General features: G+C 44.0%; 1 protein-coding gene across 1 annotated transcript in view; it reads right to left on the reverse strand.

Moving 5' to 3' along the window:
• Positions 1-15,565, reverse strand: part of TMEM273 (transmembrane protein 273) — a 34,561-nt gene extending 18,996 nt beyond the window's left edge. The window contains exon 1 of the mRNA XM_049645350.1: positions 15,248-15,565. Coding sequence (XP_049501307.1) covers positions 15,248-15,293 — 46 coding nt within the window. The 5' untranslated portion in view covers positions 15,294-15,565. The remainder of the gene's footprint in view (positions 1-15,247) is intronic.
• Positions 15,566-19,249: the final 3,684 nt, after the last annotated feature.

The raw sequence follows: 19,249 nt of genomic DNA on the forward strand, positions 1-19,249 counted from the left end.
GGCAAGCCCCCCAGGGTGTCCCAAGTCCATGCTGGCCAGCAAGTGGTGACATCAAACACTATCACACCAGGCAGGGTTGCTGCTGAAACTCTGAAGGAGCCGGAAGTGCTGGAAGCCAGGAGGAGCTTCAGGCTGCCCTGGTGGGGTGGGTGGTGTTGTCCGGGGAAGGCGGGCCCAGGGGGCCCACTGTGGGAACACCCAGCTAACCCTACACATGCTGGTTGAGGGGGTTGGTCCATCTTTGAATGTCTCTGTGGGAGCACGAAAGCTTCATATGACTGAATGCATGGTGGGTGGAAAGGAATGATACTTGGAACCAGAAAATCGGAGTTTCCATTCTGCTACTGCTCAGCCAGTGGCCTTGGGCCAGGCGTGATTTGACTCCCAGCTCGGTGGCCCCTCTGCAACAGGGCTGACCACAGGAAGCCTGCCGAACGACACAGAGGGCATTGCAGGGATCCCCTGAAGGTGTGTGGGCACCAACCGAGGTGCAGGAGGGAGCCTTCCTGCACAGGCCCTCAGCCACCCACTTGAGATGGGGTTCTCGACTTTCCTAGAGGCTGTGGGAGATGGTGGGGGGGGGGGGGGGGGGGGCAGGGCGTACCAGAAAGCAGCTCTAGGCAGAAACTCAGGTCAGAAAGGAGACTGTCGTCCCCATCAACGTTATCAGGAGTGGGAGAGCCGAGCAGAAGCCTCCAGAAGGCTGTATGATTCCAGGTGGGGGACCGCCCACCCACTCAACCTTGGGGCTTCGGACCAGAGAAGTCCCGTTTGCAAGAGTGCCTTTTCAGAGAGCGCGGGGAGGCTGGAAGCAGCACAGAATAACTAATTAATGATGGTAAAGTATTGTGGACGGGGAAAACGCTGCATAACCGCTAAGTGGTGGGGTTATTATTATTCATGCAATATTCATACTGTGCTCTTCAGCCTCTGAGAAGCTCTGCTCCGCAGTCCTCAGGGACCCGGCGGAGGGAAGCGTGTGCCCAGGGGGCGGGGTGTGGGACGACAGCTGGCCTGGTCCACGGGGAAAGGGCCATGACACTGCAGCAGAAACAGCAACACCCAAGCAACACAGGAGCCACAGGAGCTTAGCAATACCACACCACCTGCCTCCATCCACCAGGACAGAGGTTCTCTGAGCCCTATTGTGTGCCAGGGTCTGTGCTGGGCATTTGTTTTTCAAGAAAACTCCTTAAAATTTGCAGGGCTGAGGGCATGCCACAAGTCTAAATAATTAAGAGTTCAAGATCCAGCCACGCATGGCCCAACCCACATGCTCCTGAGGGTCCTGCTGTCCACTCCCCATGGGTTACCTTTCCCAGGGGAAAGCGCTTCCCTGCTGAGGGCCTGAAGGCTAGCTGGTCTTCTGGGCAGAACAGAAGGATGTGGGGCCCGGCCCGGGCCTCCTGCAATGCCAGGACCCTGCAGGACTCATGACAGGGCCTGGCCCAGTCAGCCTTCCCAGCGGCCTCCTCCCCAACACCTTGCTTTCCTTCCTGGACTTCTGGCCAGCACTGAGGCATGCCTCCCAAACTAGCTTGCCAAGTGGAAGAAGGAAGTGAGATTTCCTGGTTATCCGCCAAGGAGTGCCTGTTGGTCACTGAAATAAAAGCAGCCCCTCCCTTGCCGTCTGGTTTCCAGGCCCCCACAAGGCTAGGTTTCCTCTCTGTACACACCACAACCCCCTTTGGGCCGCCTGGTGCACACACAAGTCCCCCTCCCATATGAATGTGTGCTGACCCAGTTCCTGAACTTTGAAAACACTTTATAAGACCAAGAAGAAAAAAAAAAAGGCTTTGTATCTGGATATATGTGTGATATGGGGGCCCTTTACAGCCAGAGTGGGGACAGGGACCTCACTCCTGGGGTCCATGGCCCTCATTTCTTCAGGAAGCCCCAGCAGGTCAGGGGTCATCTTAGGGCCACATGACTGAATAGGAGAGCCTTAGGGTTTGAGTCTGGGTCAGCCTGGCTCCAGGAAAGGGACTTACACCAGCACACAGGCTGGACAGTTTCTCAACGTGTCATGTGTGGCTCAATGAGTAGGGCTCATCCGTGGTATGGGGGAATCTCTGTTCTCTGAGTACCTCCAGAGCCTTCTCTGGGTCAGCTCCCGCCAACATTGTCTTCTATGAGGCTCGTCATGGGCCAGCCACAAGCCATGACGGACGCCAACACCTCAGGTCACATGCTGCTTCCAATGGGGAAGCGGGTATGAGGCGTGCAATGTGGCCTACAAGCCGGCAGACCCTGCTGGTGTGGCCCGAGACAAATCCAGCCTGTCTTCTCTCTCCCAGGACGGTTGCCTACAGCCGACCCACCCGCCGCACCGTAGCCGGCAGGCTCTTCCTCCAGCTGCAGCAAATGCCCTGCGAGATAAGCCTCACCTTCCTCCCCGGGGCTCACCAAGCCCTCCTCCACTAGCCTGTGCTCACTGCTCAGCCTCACCCAGTTTTCCCCTCCAGGCCAAGCTGCCCTCCCCCTCCTGCCTCAGCAGGGGCTGCCCTCTCTTCTCAGAGCTCCATCCTTCCTGTCCCAACCAGATTGGTTCCCGCACCCCGTTCCTGCACCCAGTTCCTGCAGACTGGCTCCTGGAAGCTGAAGTTTCGCCTCATGCACCAATCAACTCACCAACAAGTGCTGGTGCGGGGCATGTGCTGGGCGGTGGCCTGGAGAGACCAGATCCTTGCCCCCAAAGAAGTCAGAGCACCGCGGGGAACGAGATCCCAAACAGGCACATAGGAAGGCAGATATGCGATTAGGATTGTGAGGAGATCTGTGAGGGAGCATCTCCGGGGCTCTAGGAGCAGCAGCACGAATCCCACACAGAGCAGGTGACTCATGAGGAGGCTTCAAGAGCGGAACTTGACAGATATCCCATGGGGCTGGGGGGCAAAAGCACAGGGTGACTCACGTGATGGGGCTGAGGAGGGCCTGTGGACACAGTAAACGCTTGGGCCTGTCCTGGCAGCAGGGGGAATCTGTTAAAGGATTTTAGCCAGGCAGGCACGTACACGATCAACTCTCACTCAGTAAGTCTCCTCCTCCAGGAAAGCCTCCCAACACCCCAGTTTGGATCAGAGGCTTCTTCTCTGGTTTCCTCCATGTTTCCTTCATCTCAGCACTTAACATACCACATTGCGACTGTCCTTCCTATAGACTGTCAGTTCCTTCAGATAGTGGCCTGACGTTGTACTGCAGCAGAGCCTGACAGAAATCAATATTTGCTTAATGAAAGAGAAAGCCCCAGTGTCCATGTGTCCCAGGACAGCACGGTGGCCCAGGAGCCCAGCTCCACACCTTTCACCTCTTCCCCTGGACAGCAGCTCATTGACAACACGGCCCAAAGGTTTGCCTAGGTTTCTGAGGGGGTACAGCCAGATTCCAGGCAGAAATTCCCCAGCTGCTCATCCGTTTTGTTCAGATGAGCAGGAGAGAGAAAGCCAGTTCATCTTACTGAGAACCATTAGCCCCTTATTTAATGGAATCAAATTTAATAAAAGGAGCAGTTCAAGCAATTCTGGAGGATAAATGAGGGTCTGGATGTGACAGAGATGCTTACAGTGACTTTAAGGAGGAAGCACAAGTGGTTTAATTTGGAAGTGAGTGAAAAAGTCTGCTGATCTGTGTGCCAGCCGGGCCAGCTTCCGTCCAGGGTGCAAGGACCACGGGCAATTCCCAGCAGGCACTGTGCTGAGGTCACCCCAACCGCCCTTACCCCATGAGGCATGTTTCTCCCCTCAGGATCCCCTAGATCAGTGCCGCATGTTTGAGAGATGTTAAGTATCCCAGACCCCTCCCCAAAGAGCTTCCTCCAAATCACCCATCTGCCAGGCCTCTTAAAAACTCATTTCAGGCCCCCATCTCTGGAATGCAAACTAGAATAGGCTTACTTTTCCCTATTCCTCTCACTAAGTATAGCTTAAAGCCTAGATGTTACACGAAAACAAACATAAGAAAATCCTAAAAGGTGTAGAGAAGAAGGCAAAGTGGCTGAGGACCTTGGGAGCCCCGCTGGACACAGCATGTGGCCTGAGGTCACAGTGTGGCTGCCACAGCTGCTAAAAATATGAGTCAATAAAACAGACTTTCACTCTCCTCTAAGATTTCTAAATTATGTGTGACAGTTCAGGCTAAAAAATAACATGTCTATTATAGTTCTCAGTGTCTGTAGAGGAAATATTGAAGAAAGGGACAGAGACACAATTGCCTCTTTTCACTTGAACTGTGAAAATGTTGACAACAATAGATGGTGATACGTTATGTATACATAATGTAATACCTACAGCAACCACTAAAAAGGCTATGAAAAGCAATATGTTCGAAAACACTACAGACAAATCAAATAGAATTCTAAAAGATGTTCCAGTAACACATGGGAAGGTAGGGAAAAGAGAAATGAAACAAAGAGAACAAGGAGAAATCGAAATGTAAAGTGGCAGACTGAAGGCTATAGCATAACAGTGTAAATTGTAAATGTATACCAGTTAAAAACAGAAAGTCTAAATAAAAAATGATTGAGCCATATTCTGTCTACAAGAAACTCACCCCAAACATGATATAGATAGGTTGAAAGTAAAAGAATGGCAGAAGAAATGCAGGCATTAGCAAAAAGAAAAGAGGCATCAGTTATATTAATATCAGATAAATTTCAGAGCAAAGGAAATTATTAGGGCCAGAGATATTACATGACATTTTATTACATTACATAATTATAAAAGAGTCGATCCACCAAATAGACATAGTAATCCTAAATATCTATAATCAAACAGCAGAGCTACAAAATATGTGAAACAAAAACTTATAACACTGAAAGGAAAAATAGACAGAGGCACAATTAGAGTTAAAGGCTTCGATCGGGGCACCTGGGTGGCTCAGTTGGTTGAGCATACAGCTTCGGCTCAGGTCATGATGTCATGGTTCGTGGGTCGGAGCCCCGCATCGGGCTCTGTGCTGACAGCTCAGAGCCTGGAGCCTGCTTCGGATTCTGAATCTCCCTCTCTCTCTGCCCCTCCCCTGCTCACACTCTGTCTCTCTCTCTCTCTCTCCCTCTCTCTCTCTCTCTCTTAAAAATAAACATTAAAAATCAATCAATCAAGGCTTCGATAACCCTCTCTCAACAAGTGGTAGAACAACTAGACAAAAAATTAATGATGATGTGAAAAGAATTCAACGACACTATCAAACAATAGAACCCAACACCAGCAGAATAGGCATTCTTTCAAGCCCTTATGTAAGATATACCAAGACATCTAGACTATATTCTCCATCAAACCTCAACTAAATTAGAATAATTTAAATGATACAAAGTGTGATCACAATGAACTCAACTAGAAATTGACAGTAGCAAGATAACAGGAAATTTTCCAAATGCTTGGAAACCAACAATACTTTAAATAATTCATGGGTCAAAAAGCAAGTCCCAAGGGAAATCAAAATATTTATTTACCAGGGCGACTGGGTGGCTCAGTCGGTTGAGCGTCCGGCTTCGGCTCAGGTCATGATCTCACGGTTTGTGAGTTCAAGCCCTGCGTTGGGTTCTGTGCTGATAGCTCAGAACCTGGAGCCTGCTTCATATTCTGTGTCTCCCTCTCTGTCTGCCCCTCCCCTGCTCATGCTCTGTCTCTCTCTCACTCTCAACAATAAATAAACATTAAAAAAATATTTATTTATCAAATGAAAATGAAGACACACATATCAGGGCTTGTAAGTTGCAGCTAAATCAGTGCTGAGAGGGCAATTTATATTATAAATGTTTACATGAGAAAAGAGGAAAAGTCTTCAAACAATAATCTAATATCCCACTTGAAGAAACCAGAAGAACATCAAAATAAAGCTAGAAGAAGCAGAAGGAAGTAAATAATAAAGATAAGAGCAGAAATCAATGAGATTGAGGAGCACCTGGGTGGCTCAGTCAAATGTCTGATTTTGACTCAAGTCATGATCTCACAGTTCACTAGTTCGAGCCCCACATCAGACTCTGTGCTGATAGCTCAGAGCCTGGAGCCTGCTTCGGATTCTGTGTCTTCCCCTCTCTCTGTTCCTCCCCTGCTCACGCTCTGTCTGTCTGTCTCTCTCTCTCAAATATAAACACTAAAAAAAAATTTTAGAAAAATAGATCAGTGAAATTGAAAACAGAAAAATAATAGAGAAAATCAATGGGGGAAAAAAAAAACCAAAAACAGTTCTTTGACAAACTGACAAACCTCCAGCAAGGCTGACAAAGGAAAAAGGAGGGATGACACTAATTACCGGTATCAGAAGTTAAACAGGGATATCACCGCAGACCATGTAGACATCAGAAGGATAGTAAGGAAATATTGTGAACAACTCTACACACAAAAACTAGGTGACTTAGATAAAATGGACTAATTCCTCAAAAAGTACAAGCTGTCACAACTCACCCAATATGAAACAGATACTGTGAACAGCCCTGTAACTATTAAGGAAATTGAATTCACAATCTGCAACCCCCCAAAAAGAAATCTGCAGGCCCAGACAGTTTCAGGGGAGAATCCTAGCAAACATTTAAAGAAACACTTACATCATTTATACACAAATCCCATCCAGAAAATAGAAGAGGAGGGAACACTTCCTAATTCATTTTATGAAACAACATTACTTAAACATTAAAACCAGAGAAAAAATGGTGCGGGGGAAAAAAAAAAAAAACTACAGACCAGTATCCCTCATGAATATAGATTCAAACAGCCTTTCCAAATGTTATCAAGTAGAATTCAGCAAAATGAAGGAACTATACATCGTGACCAAATGGAGTCTATTCAGGGATGCAAGGCTAGTTGGATATTCCAAAATCCACCAATGTAATGCACCATATTAACAAACTGAAGAATAAAATCACATGATCATGTCAAGCGATGTGGGAAATGTATTTGATAGAGTTCTACAGACATTCATGAAAGAATATTTGGAAGACTAGGAAGAGAAGGAAACGTCTTCAACTTAACTAAGAAACTATAAAAAAAACAACAACAACAAAAACAACAACAACAAAACAACACCCTGCAAGTAACATCTTACTTAATAGTGAGAAGCAAGATGCTTTCCCACTAACATCAAGAACAAACAATCTGCCATCACCCCACCTGTTCAATAAAGGACTGGAAGTTCCGGCCGTCCAATAAGGCAAGAAACAGAAACAAAAAGCATACCATTCAGAAAGGCAGAAATAAGACCATTTGCAGATCTTGATCTATATACAGATTTGCAAGGGATCTAAAAACTAACACCTAGAATTAATAAGAGATTTCGTTAAAGTGGCAGAATACGAGATCGACATACATGAATCAATTACACTTCTACATATCAACAATTACACATAGAAAGAGCAAATTCACATACAACACAACTTACTATCACTCCCCCCCAAAATACTTAGGTATAAGTCTAATAATGTATGTACAGGTCTCACATACTAGAAATTCCACAACAGGGGTGACTGGGTGGCTCAGCAGGCTACGCGTCCAACTCTTGATTTCAACTCAAGTCATGATCTCATGGTTAGTGAGTTTGGGCCCCACGTCAGGCTCCTTGATGTCAGCAAAGAGCCTGCTTGGGATTTTCTCTTTCTCTCCGTCTTTCTGTGCCCCTCCCCAGCTCACTCTCTCTCTCTCTCTCTCTCTCAAAATAAATAAATAAACATTTTTAAAAAAATCCACAACAGTAATGAGAGAAATAAAGAACCTTAACAAATGGAAATACAAACCGAATTCATGGAAAACACAACATAATAAAAATGTCCAATCTCCCCAAATTGATTTATAGATTTAATGTAATTCCTATCAAAATCCTGGCAAGATTCTTTTGTCGAAATAGATAAGATTATTCTAAAATTTACATGGAAAGGTAAAAGAAATAGAATTGCTAAAAAACTTTTTTTTGAAAAGTAAGGGTAAAGTAAGAGGGACCACTCTACCATCTTGAAACGTATACACCTTCAGAAATCAAGACTGTGTGGTATTGGCAGAGGGACAGACGCATATACCAATGGAAAAGAAAATACGACCCAGAAATAGTCCATAGAAGTATGATCAACCGATTTCTGACAAGGGAGCAAAATCAATGCAACAGAGGAAGGATTGTTTTTCCCACCAATAGTTCTGGGGCAATTGAATATCTACAGGCAGCAATAACAACACCAATTAAGCATCCTGAGCTAAATTCACAAATAACTCTGGATGGTCCATAGATTTAAATATAAAATATAAAACTATATAACTTTGTGAAAGGTGAAGTGGAAATGGGGTGATTTATGTCAAGGGATTTTTAAAGGGAACCAGAAGGCCATGAAGGAGATGGGCCTTATGTACATCCTCACCGGGTAGAACCATGAACTTTTGAATTGGGCCAAGCTGCAAATATTGCAAGGACTCAGCCTGAACACCTACCCACCTGCTATATATGGTAAGAGATTGCTCAGCGATAGCCTTAGTAACCAATTATATTCAGTCAAGAGTACTTTTCTATTGCCAACAGCAATGGAAGTTCTTTGTAAACAACATATAAGCATTCCCTTTGTCTTTAGACACCCTTGACTTCTGTCCCCTGGAGGGGAGCTATTTGGATTGCTGCCCAAACCTGTGTTTCCTGAATTGCAATTCTGAGGCCCCGAATCAAGCTTTTATTTTTGTTTTTATTTTCATTCTATTCTATTCTATTCTATTCTATTCTATTCTATTCTATTTTTTAGTTGACAACTTTTAAAAGAAAACATAAAGTCTTGGAGACTTAGGGTGTGCATGGTGAAAGCTTCTCAAATGTGATATCAAAAGCATGATCCATAAGAGAAAAAATATCAGTAAATTAGACTTACTTAAAATTAAGTACTTTCGCTGTGTGAAGAACTCTGTGGAGAGGATGAAGAGATCAGCTAGAGACTGGGAGAAAATATTTGCAGGTTGCATGTTTGACGAAGGACTCATGTTCAGACAAATTAAGAACTCTTAAAATTCAATAGAAAAGGAAAAACCAAGCAAACCAGTTAGAAAATGGGCAAAAGTCATGCAGAGAATTCTTGCTCAATCAAGACATTTTGCCTCGCCTTTCTGGGGTCATGACTTCTTCCTTCACCTTCTGCTGCCTTTCTGAATGACCCTAGTGTATTGTTTTCTTTTGTTACATTTGTTGTAAACTGTTACACAGCAAAAGAAACCCAGCAGTGAAGAATTCTTTCGACCTGGAATCCACACACTGCTCGACTCTGAAACATTGTGTTGGCAGGAATCTGAAACAGGGGAAAAGCTGTCAGGAAAGATTTTTACAAAGATCTCAGGGACTAAGAGCCAAGGAATAAAGTGATGACTTTGACTTGTAAGATAAAAACGAATTTAATTCTCTTTACCCAGGCCTCTGCCATCTTTTCATTATAAATTAAGGGGGGGAAAGCCTCTGCTCTCTTCAATAACTCTGGCTCTTTCAGTGAAGAATGTTTTAGCCACTGGAACATAATTAAAGTGATATTGTATTTCTTTTATTATCATGATTATAATAATACATAGATTTCAGCGGGTGCTTTCCAACAGAATTAAAACAGAGACAGATGGCTGACGTTTTGGTTGGAATTGGAGACCATAGGAATATTTTATATGGCAGCCTTTTAAAGAGGAAGGTGCAAACCTCTGAGAAAATGCCTTAGAAATTTCACCAGATCTTATCAATAGCTATTCTTAGAACAATATTTTAGCAAAATTTAACAATATGGATCAGTTAGTAATTAAGTGGCAAATAATTTATTTAGAATTGTGACAAACATAATCCAAAATCTAGTTGTAAGTCTTTTATTATTATGTACATGAGCCTTTCTCAAATAGGTATCTTAATGCTTCCAAATGCAAAACCCTGAGAAGGACCCAAGAGCAGTTATGCTTTTTCTAGCACGAAATGGATAACTGAAATCATTAGACTATCAGGCAAACTCAAAAATGAGGAATGTTCTATGAAAAAAAAGGAGATGGAAGCTTCTAAAATATCAACCATAAAAGAGAAAGGTTGTGCCGATGTTCCAGATAAAGAAGGCTAAAGAAACAAGGTTACCAAATGTAACACCTTTCCCCTCCACTGGGTCCTTTGCTGAGTTCAGTGAAAGCTACAAAGGGCATTGGTGGGTGTACTGAAATACTGAACTGAGGTCTTGAAAGGACTGTGTCAATGTTAACTTTCCTGTCCTTGATAACTATGCTGTGGTTATGCAAGAGATGGTCTCTATTCTTAAGAAATACACACTGACAGGGTGCCTGGGTGGCTCAGTCCGTTGGACGTCAGACCTTGGCTCAGGTCATGATCTCACAGTTCCTGGGTTCCAGCCCCACATCGGGCTCTGGGCAGACAGCTCAAAGCCTAGAGCCTGCCTCGGATTCTGTGTCTCCTTCTCTTTCTGTCTCTCCCCTGCTCGCATTTTCTCTCTCTCAAAAATAAATAAAACATAAAAAAAAAAAAAAAGAAATACACACTGATGTATTTAGAAGTTAAAAAAAATATGATATATACAACTTACTCTCAAATGGCTCTGAAAAAAAGATCTGTCTCTCTCTAAATATATATATGTGTGTGTGTGTGTGTGTGTGTCTGTGTGTCTGTGTGTCTGTGTGTGCGTGTGCGTATATACATATATATGTGTGTGTATATATATACACACATAAACATATATAATATATATTTGTTTTATATAAACATATCTCTCTATAGACAGCACATAAGATAAAGCAAATCGTAATTTGATTAAGAAGTCAGCAAATCATATAGGTGTTCTTTGTATGATTTATTCTTACAACTTTTCTTTAAGTTTGAAACTATCTTGAAATAGAAGACTGAAAGAACAGTTTTAAAAGTCATGTCAGTTTTCCATGATGACACTCCTACTTTCTATTCTCAGCTGGGAGGCAGTTTGGTATTAGAGCTAAAAATACAGCTTTTTGGCATCAAAATATTTGCATTTGAATTCCAGCAGTCCCACTCACCTGCTGTGGTGACCTCTGGTAAGCTACTTTATCACTCTGAGCCTCAGTTTCCTCATCTGTGAAATAGGCATGCTGATAAGAGCATCTGCTTTGTGGGCTATTTGTGAGAAACAAATGAAACCTACATAGCAGTGCTGGGCGAGGCACCATGCTCAGAATCAGCTTTCAGGAAGTGGGTCGTTATGATGCTTTCCAGAAAAGCATTCTACATGCAAGGGAGAAGACATAGTAAGAGCTGAGCTTAATGCCAAAGAAGGAGGGGGAAAGGGCCAGGGAGAGGGAAAGGGAGAAAAAGGAGGGGGAGGGGGGAGAAGGAGGGGAAACAGATGAAGGAGAAGGAGGAGAAGGGATCTTACCTACAAGTTACCAAGATTCATAAGCTACAGTAAATCAAACAGTGTGACATGACTCAACACAGACAGATGCAAAACGTGGCACAGAATAGGAATCCCATTAACAGTTCACTCATTAAATGGGTGTAAAATAGAAGCATGGCAAAGCAGGAGAGAAAGAAAAGATTGTTAAATAAATGATATTGAGACAATGGATGTTTTATACCCCCCAAAAAGTAAAACTGGATCCTTTGTTTAGGCCACACACAAAATAAATTCCAAACAAATTAAAAGTCCAATTGTGAAAAAAACAACTGCTTCAAAAAAAAAAAAAAAAAAAAAAAAAAGGCCAAATTCTTAGACAAGACAGAAAAACCAAACACACCAAAAGTCAAAGAATGATAAATGTGATCGTATCACATTTAGAGACTTCCGCAGAGCAAAGTGCGCCACCAAAATTAAAGATAAGCAATATACTGAGACAGCATATTTGTGAAAAATATGTAAAAGACCAATAACGAAAGAAAAATAACAAGAAATTTACAGAACAAAGAATCCTGGCTCTCTGGTAAACATACATTACATAATCTCACTAGTGATCAGGAACATGTAACCTAAAAACTTGGAGATAGTATTTTACAACTCTGATAGGCAAAAAAATGAAAAGTCTGACAATACTGAATCTTACTAAATCTGTAGAGGGACAGAGATGTCCAGATCTCACTAACGGAGAGCAATCTGGCAATATCCAATAAAGGGAGAATCGCGCATCCCCATGACAATGACACCTCTCCCAGACTGTCTCCCAGAAGAATGAGGGTTCTAGAAGATGGAAAGGCCCATTGCAGCATCGACTACGGAGGCAAAAAGTTACAAACAACCCAAATCTGTCAGTACCAGAATGTATGACTAAATTATGATACAGTGTTGCATCAGAATCCAGTGGGCAGTTGAAACAGATGTATGTGATCAGAATGGGGAGCTAAGGCAGCAAGTTGAGTATGCTGTGGTGACATTCAGGTCACAAGTTGAACACCTAGAAAGCAGCACAGGAAGGAAGTACAGAGGTGCTGTTTCCTCTGGAGGAGAGAGGAAAACCAGACAGAGGAGGGGAGCCTAAAGGGCATTAACTCCATTTGTGACATTCCGTTTCTCTGATGGATGCGTTGATTTACCTATCTCCCTTCAAATCCATGTATCGAAAACAACCAGCTGAGGTTTTTAATGTGTAATTCAAGGTGTTGAGTCCATATGTTCATTACATGGATCTCAGTTTTAAAAATAGTTTTAGAATACTTGAAAATTGGTTTTCCCAAAACTCTGCAGCTACTCTTGGGGGGGAGGGGGCGGAGAATAGTGGATCATGCAAGCCTTGACCTTGGAGTCATGCAAGCCTTGGAGTGTACAGGCAGAGATGCCTACCATGTCCCCAGAAGTCCTCACACACAGCTCTCCCACACATCCTGGGGTGGCCAGCCTGGTCAGTCACCTGCCCTCAGTTACAGGATGTCACTCAGTAATCCTCAAGATCTCTTTCACCAGCTTCTCATAAAGTCTCCACTATTTCTTACAACTTTCAACAGGCTATCATGCTATTTTTTGTTGCACAGAAATTTATTTGGTATTAAGAGTATATATAAGATCATTATGAAAAATTTCAATCCAAAGAAACTAAAAGATGCCTCCTTATCCTATTTCCTAGAAAGAGTAAAAGGAAACAATTAACAATTTGCTGTATTTACTTCCAGCCAATTTTTGGAGAGGCAAGCAAACATATTGCAAAATATAACTATCTAACGATAACTCTGTAACTGTCACTTTGTCACTTCTCCTCTGTCCATGTCAGTTCCGAGGAAATTATGTCTTTTATGTAAACATATTGGATATCATTAGAAACATTCAAGTATAATTGATTTAGCCAGATTCCAACTGAAAATCACTTGTTTCTGGTTTCCACTGGGGTCAGCAGTGCTGAAGAGCACCCCATTAAATATTTTGGGGAGGTTTTATCCTATTATTTCATCAGGATAAGTACCTGAAGGTGGAATTTCCAGATAAAAGATTGTGAACAGCTTACACTTTGCTACGTATTGTCAAATTGCCTTCTGAGAAAATCGGTTCAAGTAGTGTTCCAAATATCCAACAGTGAGTACTCACCCCATGGCAGATACCAGGTACATGCTTTAAATGTGGTAACAGACTTGGGTTCCCTCAATAGCCCTATGAGATTGGGACAATCATTATCCCCAATTTACAGATGAGAAAACTGAGCAGAAAGGATCAACAGCCCGTTCACATCCCGGGACTGGTAAATAGCAGAAAAAGATTAACATTCAGCAGGTGTAGAGCTAGATACACACTCCAAAACGCTACTTTCTCTACTAATAATATGTGAAAACACTAACCGGCTGTGATGTCTCGGCCAACGAATTAAAACCCCTTCCATAAAGTGCAGATCATGGTGGGACCTCTTTCATAAATCTGTCGTAGGGATGGAATGAGCTAACTGGAGTGTTTAGGGGAGTATGCAGCCTATCGAGTCCACTCAAAATGTTAAATGTTGCTATTTGTTTTACTATTTGCGACCTTCAGCATTTTCAAGGTCTAGTGTTTGTTTGGATTTCTTCAGCAAGCTGCCTGTTTGTATAATACACACATTTTTTCCATTGGATTTCTTAAATTTAACTTCCTCTCCCTTCCCCCAGGACCCACTGGTTTGCATATCTAGGTAAGGTCAAAAGCAGACACGGGTTAGAACATCTGCCACCTTCTGCCGCTTTACGGAGCACACTTTGCATTTTCTGCCCTATACACTCTGAGTTCTCGATTGTTGATTCTAGCCACCCCCTCAGTGCCACTGCCACTCGTTACATGTGCCCATTTCCATGTGTAAACTGATAGATGCTGAGGCTCTCTGACAGGCTAGCTCCCAGAAAGCCAAAGTCTGTGTTCGCTCCCAGGCTGAGTGCAGGCTTCAGGGACGTGGGAATAACACTGCCCATGTCCAGGATACAGACTGTTGCTTCCCCGACAGAAGATTAGATCCAAAGACAGGCTGCTTGCCTTTGAGTTTTGACCCAGTGCAAGTTCTGAGAAACAGCATCTTTGTGGAGACGAGGGACTATTTTGTTGCCTTTTTAAGAGATAACAGTTAATGTCAAAGGGAATTTTGCAAAATCACATGGCTCTTTCAACCCTGTCTCTGTCTACACATATCTCATGTCTAATCATCATTCTATGCTTCCGTCCCTGTCTCTCTTGTTTTTTTCCTCCCTGTCTGCTTCTCTGGTCTTCTATCTCTCCCTCTGTATCTGGCCCTACTTTTCCATTAGTCCCTGCCTTTCTCCCTTCTTCCTGCTTTTGATGCACAGAACTAAAGATGACTTTAAAAAAACCAGGATACTTCTGGGTGACTAAGAGCCTACTCCGCTCCCTAATAAGACTGATTCACCACTGACTATAAAGAAGCACCTACATCCCCACATTTTCTCATTTTATGTAATTATTTCGGTTTGACTTAATTAAATGGAGCTTAATTTTCATACAATTCTGGAAGCTAGGCATTATTACCCCCCATTTTACTGGTTCAGAAACTGAGAGAGAGTCTAAGAAGCTTGCTGCCGTTTGGTACCAATGGAGCCATGATTTAAAGCCAGGTTGGTCTAAGTCCCAAGCCCAAAGCTCTTTCTACCACATGACCCTTTCCTGTTCCCCTCTGGCCCAGAAGAAGCCTTTGTAAGTTGCAGCTGGAAGGAAACAAACAAAAATCATTTTCACTGCCTTGTGTCTCAAACTGAGAAAAGCTGTCTATTCAAAGGGACTCATCTGTGCTTCAGGGACTGAGCCCCAGTGAGCTAATGCTCCCCCAGTTTCCCACTCATTGAGGCACCCCTGCCATGGACGAGTCACGTCCACCCTGTCTCTGCATTCCTCACTCACCTAGGAGAAGGAGGAGGGCTCTCAGCATGCTGGCCCCAGAGCCCATGCTGGCTTTCTGCTCCTGGCTCCCCTCTGAGCAAGCACTGTGGCTGTCTGACCCAAGGCTGTGAGGGACAGAAGCCACATTCCGCGTGACAGACAAGGCGGAAGCTGCCGCCACGGCGGCAGTGGGGAGGCTGCTCAGTTCCTCTCAGCTCTGTCGAAGGGCAGGGCTGAGGGAAGTGCGTGTTGCCTTTGCCCTGTCAGTCGGTGGAAGGGAGCAAGCCCACGGTGAGGGCTCACTGAGGCACGCTGGGGTACTTTGTTGCCTTTTTAAGAACTAAAGACGACTTTAAAAAAACCAACACTATCACCCAACACTATCTCCTGTGATCTGCCCCCCCACCACACACACACACAGCACAGGAACAGAAGGGCACCTGGGTGCAGAATCTTGCCCACAGACCCAGGCCGATAAGTCTGGGAGGGGGGTGTGGGCAAAGTTGGTCAACTTGGATGTCCGGGTCCTGCAGAAACCCCCGCGGCTTTGGGTCAGGGACGACACCTCTGAGTCTGGGGAGGCCTATGACTCTCTTCTCAGAATACCATTTTTGATGTCCAAAATAAAGTAGCTAGGATCATAAAAGAAACCAGTTATGCTGAATCCAAATATTTATCCAATATCGAAATACTTATAAAAAAGACTTATGATATGGAAATGCAGGTGCTTCTTTATCTGCACAGTCAACAGCAAGGTCTAGCTCAGGCGCAGTAACTACCACCATCCTGACATCAGGACAAAGGTAAAGGATATTTAGAGCTATCTGCACCAGCTAAAATGCGGATGAAAATAGGGGCGCCTGGGTGGCTCAGTTGGTTAAGCGACCACCTTCGGCCCAGGTCATGATCTCACGGTTCATGGGTTTGAGCCCCGCATCGGGCTCTGTGCTGACAGCTCAGAGGCTGGAGCCTGTTTCAGATTCTGTGTCTCCCTCTCTCTCTGCCCCTCCCCCACTCGCACTCTGTCTCCCTCTGCCTCAAAAATAAATAAACATCAAAAAATTAAAAAAATATATGGATGAAAATATCTGCAGTTCCTACCAGCAGTGAAGGCACCCATGCAGTAATATCACTGTGGTTTATTGGCTATCCTCACGTTGGAAAGGACCGTTACGTTTCCATGAGAGGGTAGGGGCCTGAGATGTGATGTTTTCCCCATCCACGTTCACAGAGCCCACGGTAAGCACCCAACGCTGGAAGACCCTTGGTTGTCAACACAGGCTCCACCAGCAGACTTGGGGCCATGTGTTTCCATACATCTCCTTGACACCTGCTTGACTGTGCAAGCCTCCAGCTCGAATATGCGAGATATCTCACTTTCCAAGATGCAAAGCCCCTTAATGACAACTGTTGAGCCCCTTCCAAAGGGGCAGACAGCAGTTAACCTCTTTGTCATTCTCAAGCTTCCTCTGCCAAATCCCTAAAACAGCTAACTCACGGGGCACTTTTGTCCTTCTGAGTCTCACATAAACGATGGACATGAGCAGGGCGGGCCGTTCACCGGAAAAAGCAGTTTTCTTCGCTTTGGTGCCTTAAGGTTCCGTCCCTCTATCCAGGCACACTTTATTTCATACCAAACACTTTGGGTCAGTCTTCACCGATGCCAGGAAACATACTCCCTCTGGCTTCTCCTGAAACGTGTGTACTTTTTTTATTATTATTATTTTTTAAGTAGGCTTTATGCCCAGCAAGGAGCCCACCGTGGGGCTGGAACTCACAACCCTGAGATCAAGACCTGAGCTGAGGGGCACCTGGGTGGCTCAGTCGGTTAAGCATCGACTTCGGCTCAGGTCATGATCTCATGGTTCATGGGTTCGAGCCCCGCCTCGGGCTCTGTGCTGTCAGCTCAGAGCCTGGAGCCTGCTTCGGATTCCGTGTCTCCCTCTCTCTCTGCCTTTCCACGCCCCCCCCCCACCACACTCTGTCTCTCTCTGTCTCAAAAATAAATAAAAAACAGTAATTAAAAAAAAAAAAAAGACCTGAGCTGAGATCAAGAGTCCCATGCTGAACTGACTGAACCACCCAGGTGCTCCATGAGACGTGTGAACTTTTAAAACTTTCATCCTGCTTAATGGAGATGTTGGTGGAAGAAATATTTCACTTCCTAAGCAAACTGTAAGGCCATGCCAGTGTAGACATGGTAAGTCATAGGCAGGGGCTGGGGGACTGCAGGAGATGCATCAGGGGAGCTGCAAGCAGGCCTTGGTTTCCCGGTGCACAAAGAGGTCCATGTTTTGTGAAATCATATTTGTAAATGTTGGTACTAATTTTAAAATGTTTTTTACATGTGGGTAGGTCAAACCAGATGTTGGTATGTAACTTCACCTCTAAAATACTTCTTGAGAGTGCTTCCAGGACTCAACCTCTCATGTATATACCAAGACAGGAAGTTCCTGTGGCAACTTCTGCTTTTTACACTGCCACAATCTCCTGAGACCGGAAAAGTCAGTGTCTGCTACCTACTTGCATGGAGAAGTAGGAAATACAGACACTCAACTGTCCCATAAGCTAGAATCCGTAAAAAAAGACCTGACACCTAGCCAGTGCACCTGGTTATGAAGGGGATCTCAGTGGGGTGTGATGCCCCCCACCCCACCAGAGTGGGTACCCCACCCCATGCTCTTGTAACAAATGCCTCATTCTGAACCTGAGTCTGCTCCTGTCATGGCGGTTGGGATAACCCCCCTGGACCAGGAGCCTGTGAAGGCAGGGGCCAGATCACCTAGTCCGGTGATGGACACAGCACAAGGTCTCAGTGATGCTTGCTGAATAAAGGATCAGTTTACTTGCTTAGCTCACACCCGGGCTGAGACAGCCCAGCCTGTGAGTGAGAGGGTTGTGGACCTTGCCTTGATCAGGAGGTAACCTACTCTGCCAATCCAAAGAGAAGGAGAGCTCAGCTCTGATATTCCTCAGGGTGCTGCCCTTCCTCCAACGTGGTCACCATCAGAACTTGGAAGCTCCTATCCTCCCCCCTGCCACAGAGCACACAATTTGCACCCCAGATGCCTGGAGTGCAAGATGGGAAAAACCATCAGATCCACCATCATTACAGGAGATTTTTAAAAATTAAAGACAGGGAAGATTGGAAACATATTGATCTATCGAACTTAAAAAGAACTCTTCGCCCAGCAATTAAAAAAGAGCTATTCTCAAGTTCTCAAGCATGTGTGCAATATTTACAAAAAAGAAAAAAAAGAAAACAACAACAACAACAACTACATCTGGGCCATGAAGTAACTCTCAAAAAATTCAAAGAATGGCTGACATACAGATCACATTTTTTGACACAGTGCAATCGAATCAGATGACAGTAACAAAAAAATACATGTAGTGCCCTTATGTTTGGAAACTTAAAAACACATTTCTAAGTAACTCAGAAGTCAAATAAAAAATTACAGTGAAAGTTAAAAATAGCTAGAACCTAACAATACTGAAAATGTTTCATATCTGATTGTGTAGATTGCAAGTAAAATAATAACTAGAAGGAAAGGATATAAATACTTAGAAAAGAGGGTTGAGAAAAGGATGAGCTAAGCAAGCAAGTGGAGAAGTTTGGAAAGAATAAACCTAAGAAAAGGCAGGAGAAAGGCAATAATAAATATGAAAGCAGAAATGAATAAACCAGAAAGTAAAGTTTCTCTTTTGTGGCAATGATTTCACAATGTATATCAAAACATTAACGTATAAAATTTTTATTTGTCACTTATACCTTGGTAAGGACGGGGAAACAATCTTCGATAATGCTAAAGTTAAATTGAGGTTGTGGGAAAAAATAGGATATGAAATCTTTGTCAACAATTTTCTATTCTCTGGGAAAGGTGAAGATTTGTTTATCATAGGATTCAACAATTCTGCTGCTGGAGATATAAACAGGGACACTCTAAGATCTGTCATTCAGAGACATACAGAACAAAACATTTATAGAGCGTAGTTTATAATGGCAAAAAAGACCTCGAAAGA

The sequence above is a fragment of the Panthera uncia genome, chromosome D2 (assembly GCF_023721935.1).
Source record: "Panthera uncia isolate 11264 chromosome D2, Puncia_PCG_1.0, whole genome shotgun sequence".
In the NCBI taxonomy this organism is placed as follows: Eukaryota; Metazoa; Chordata; class Mammalia; order Carnivora; family Felidae; genus Panthera; species Panthera uncia.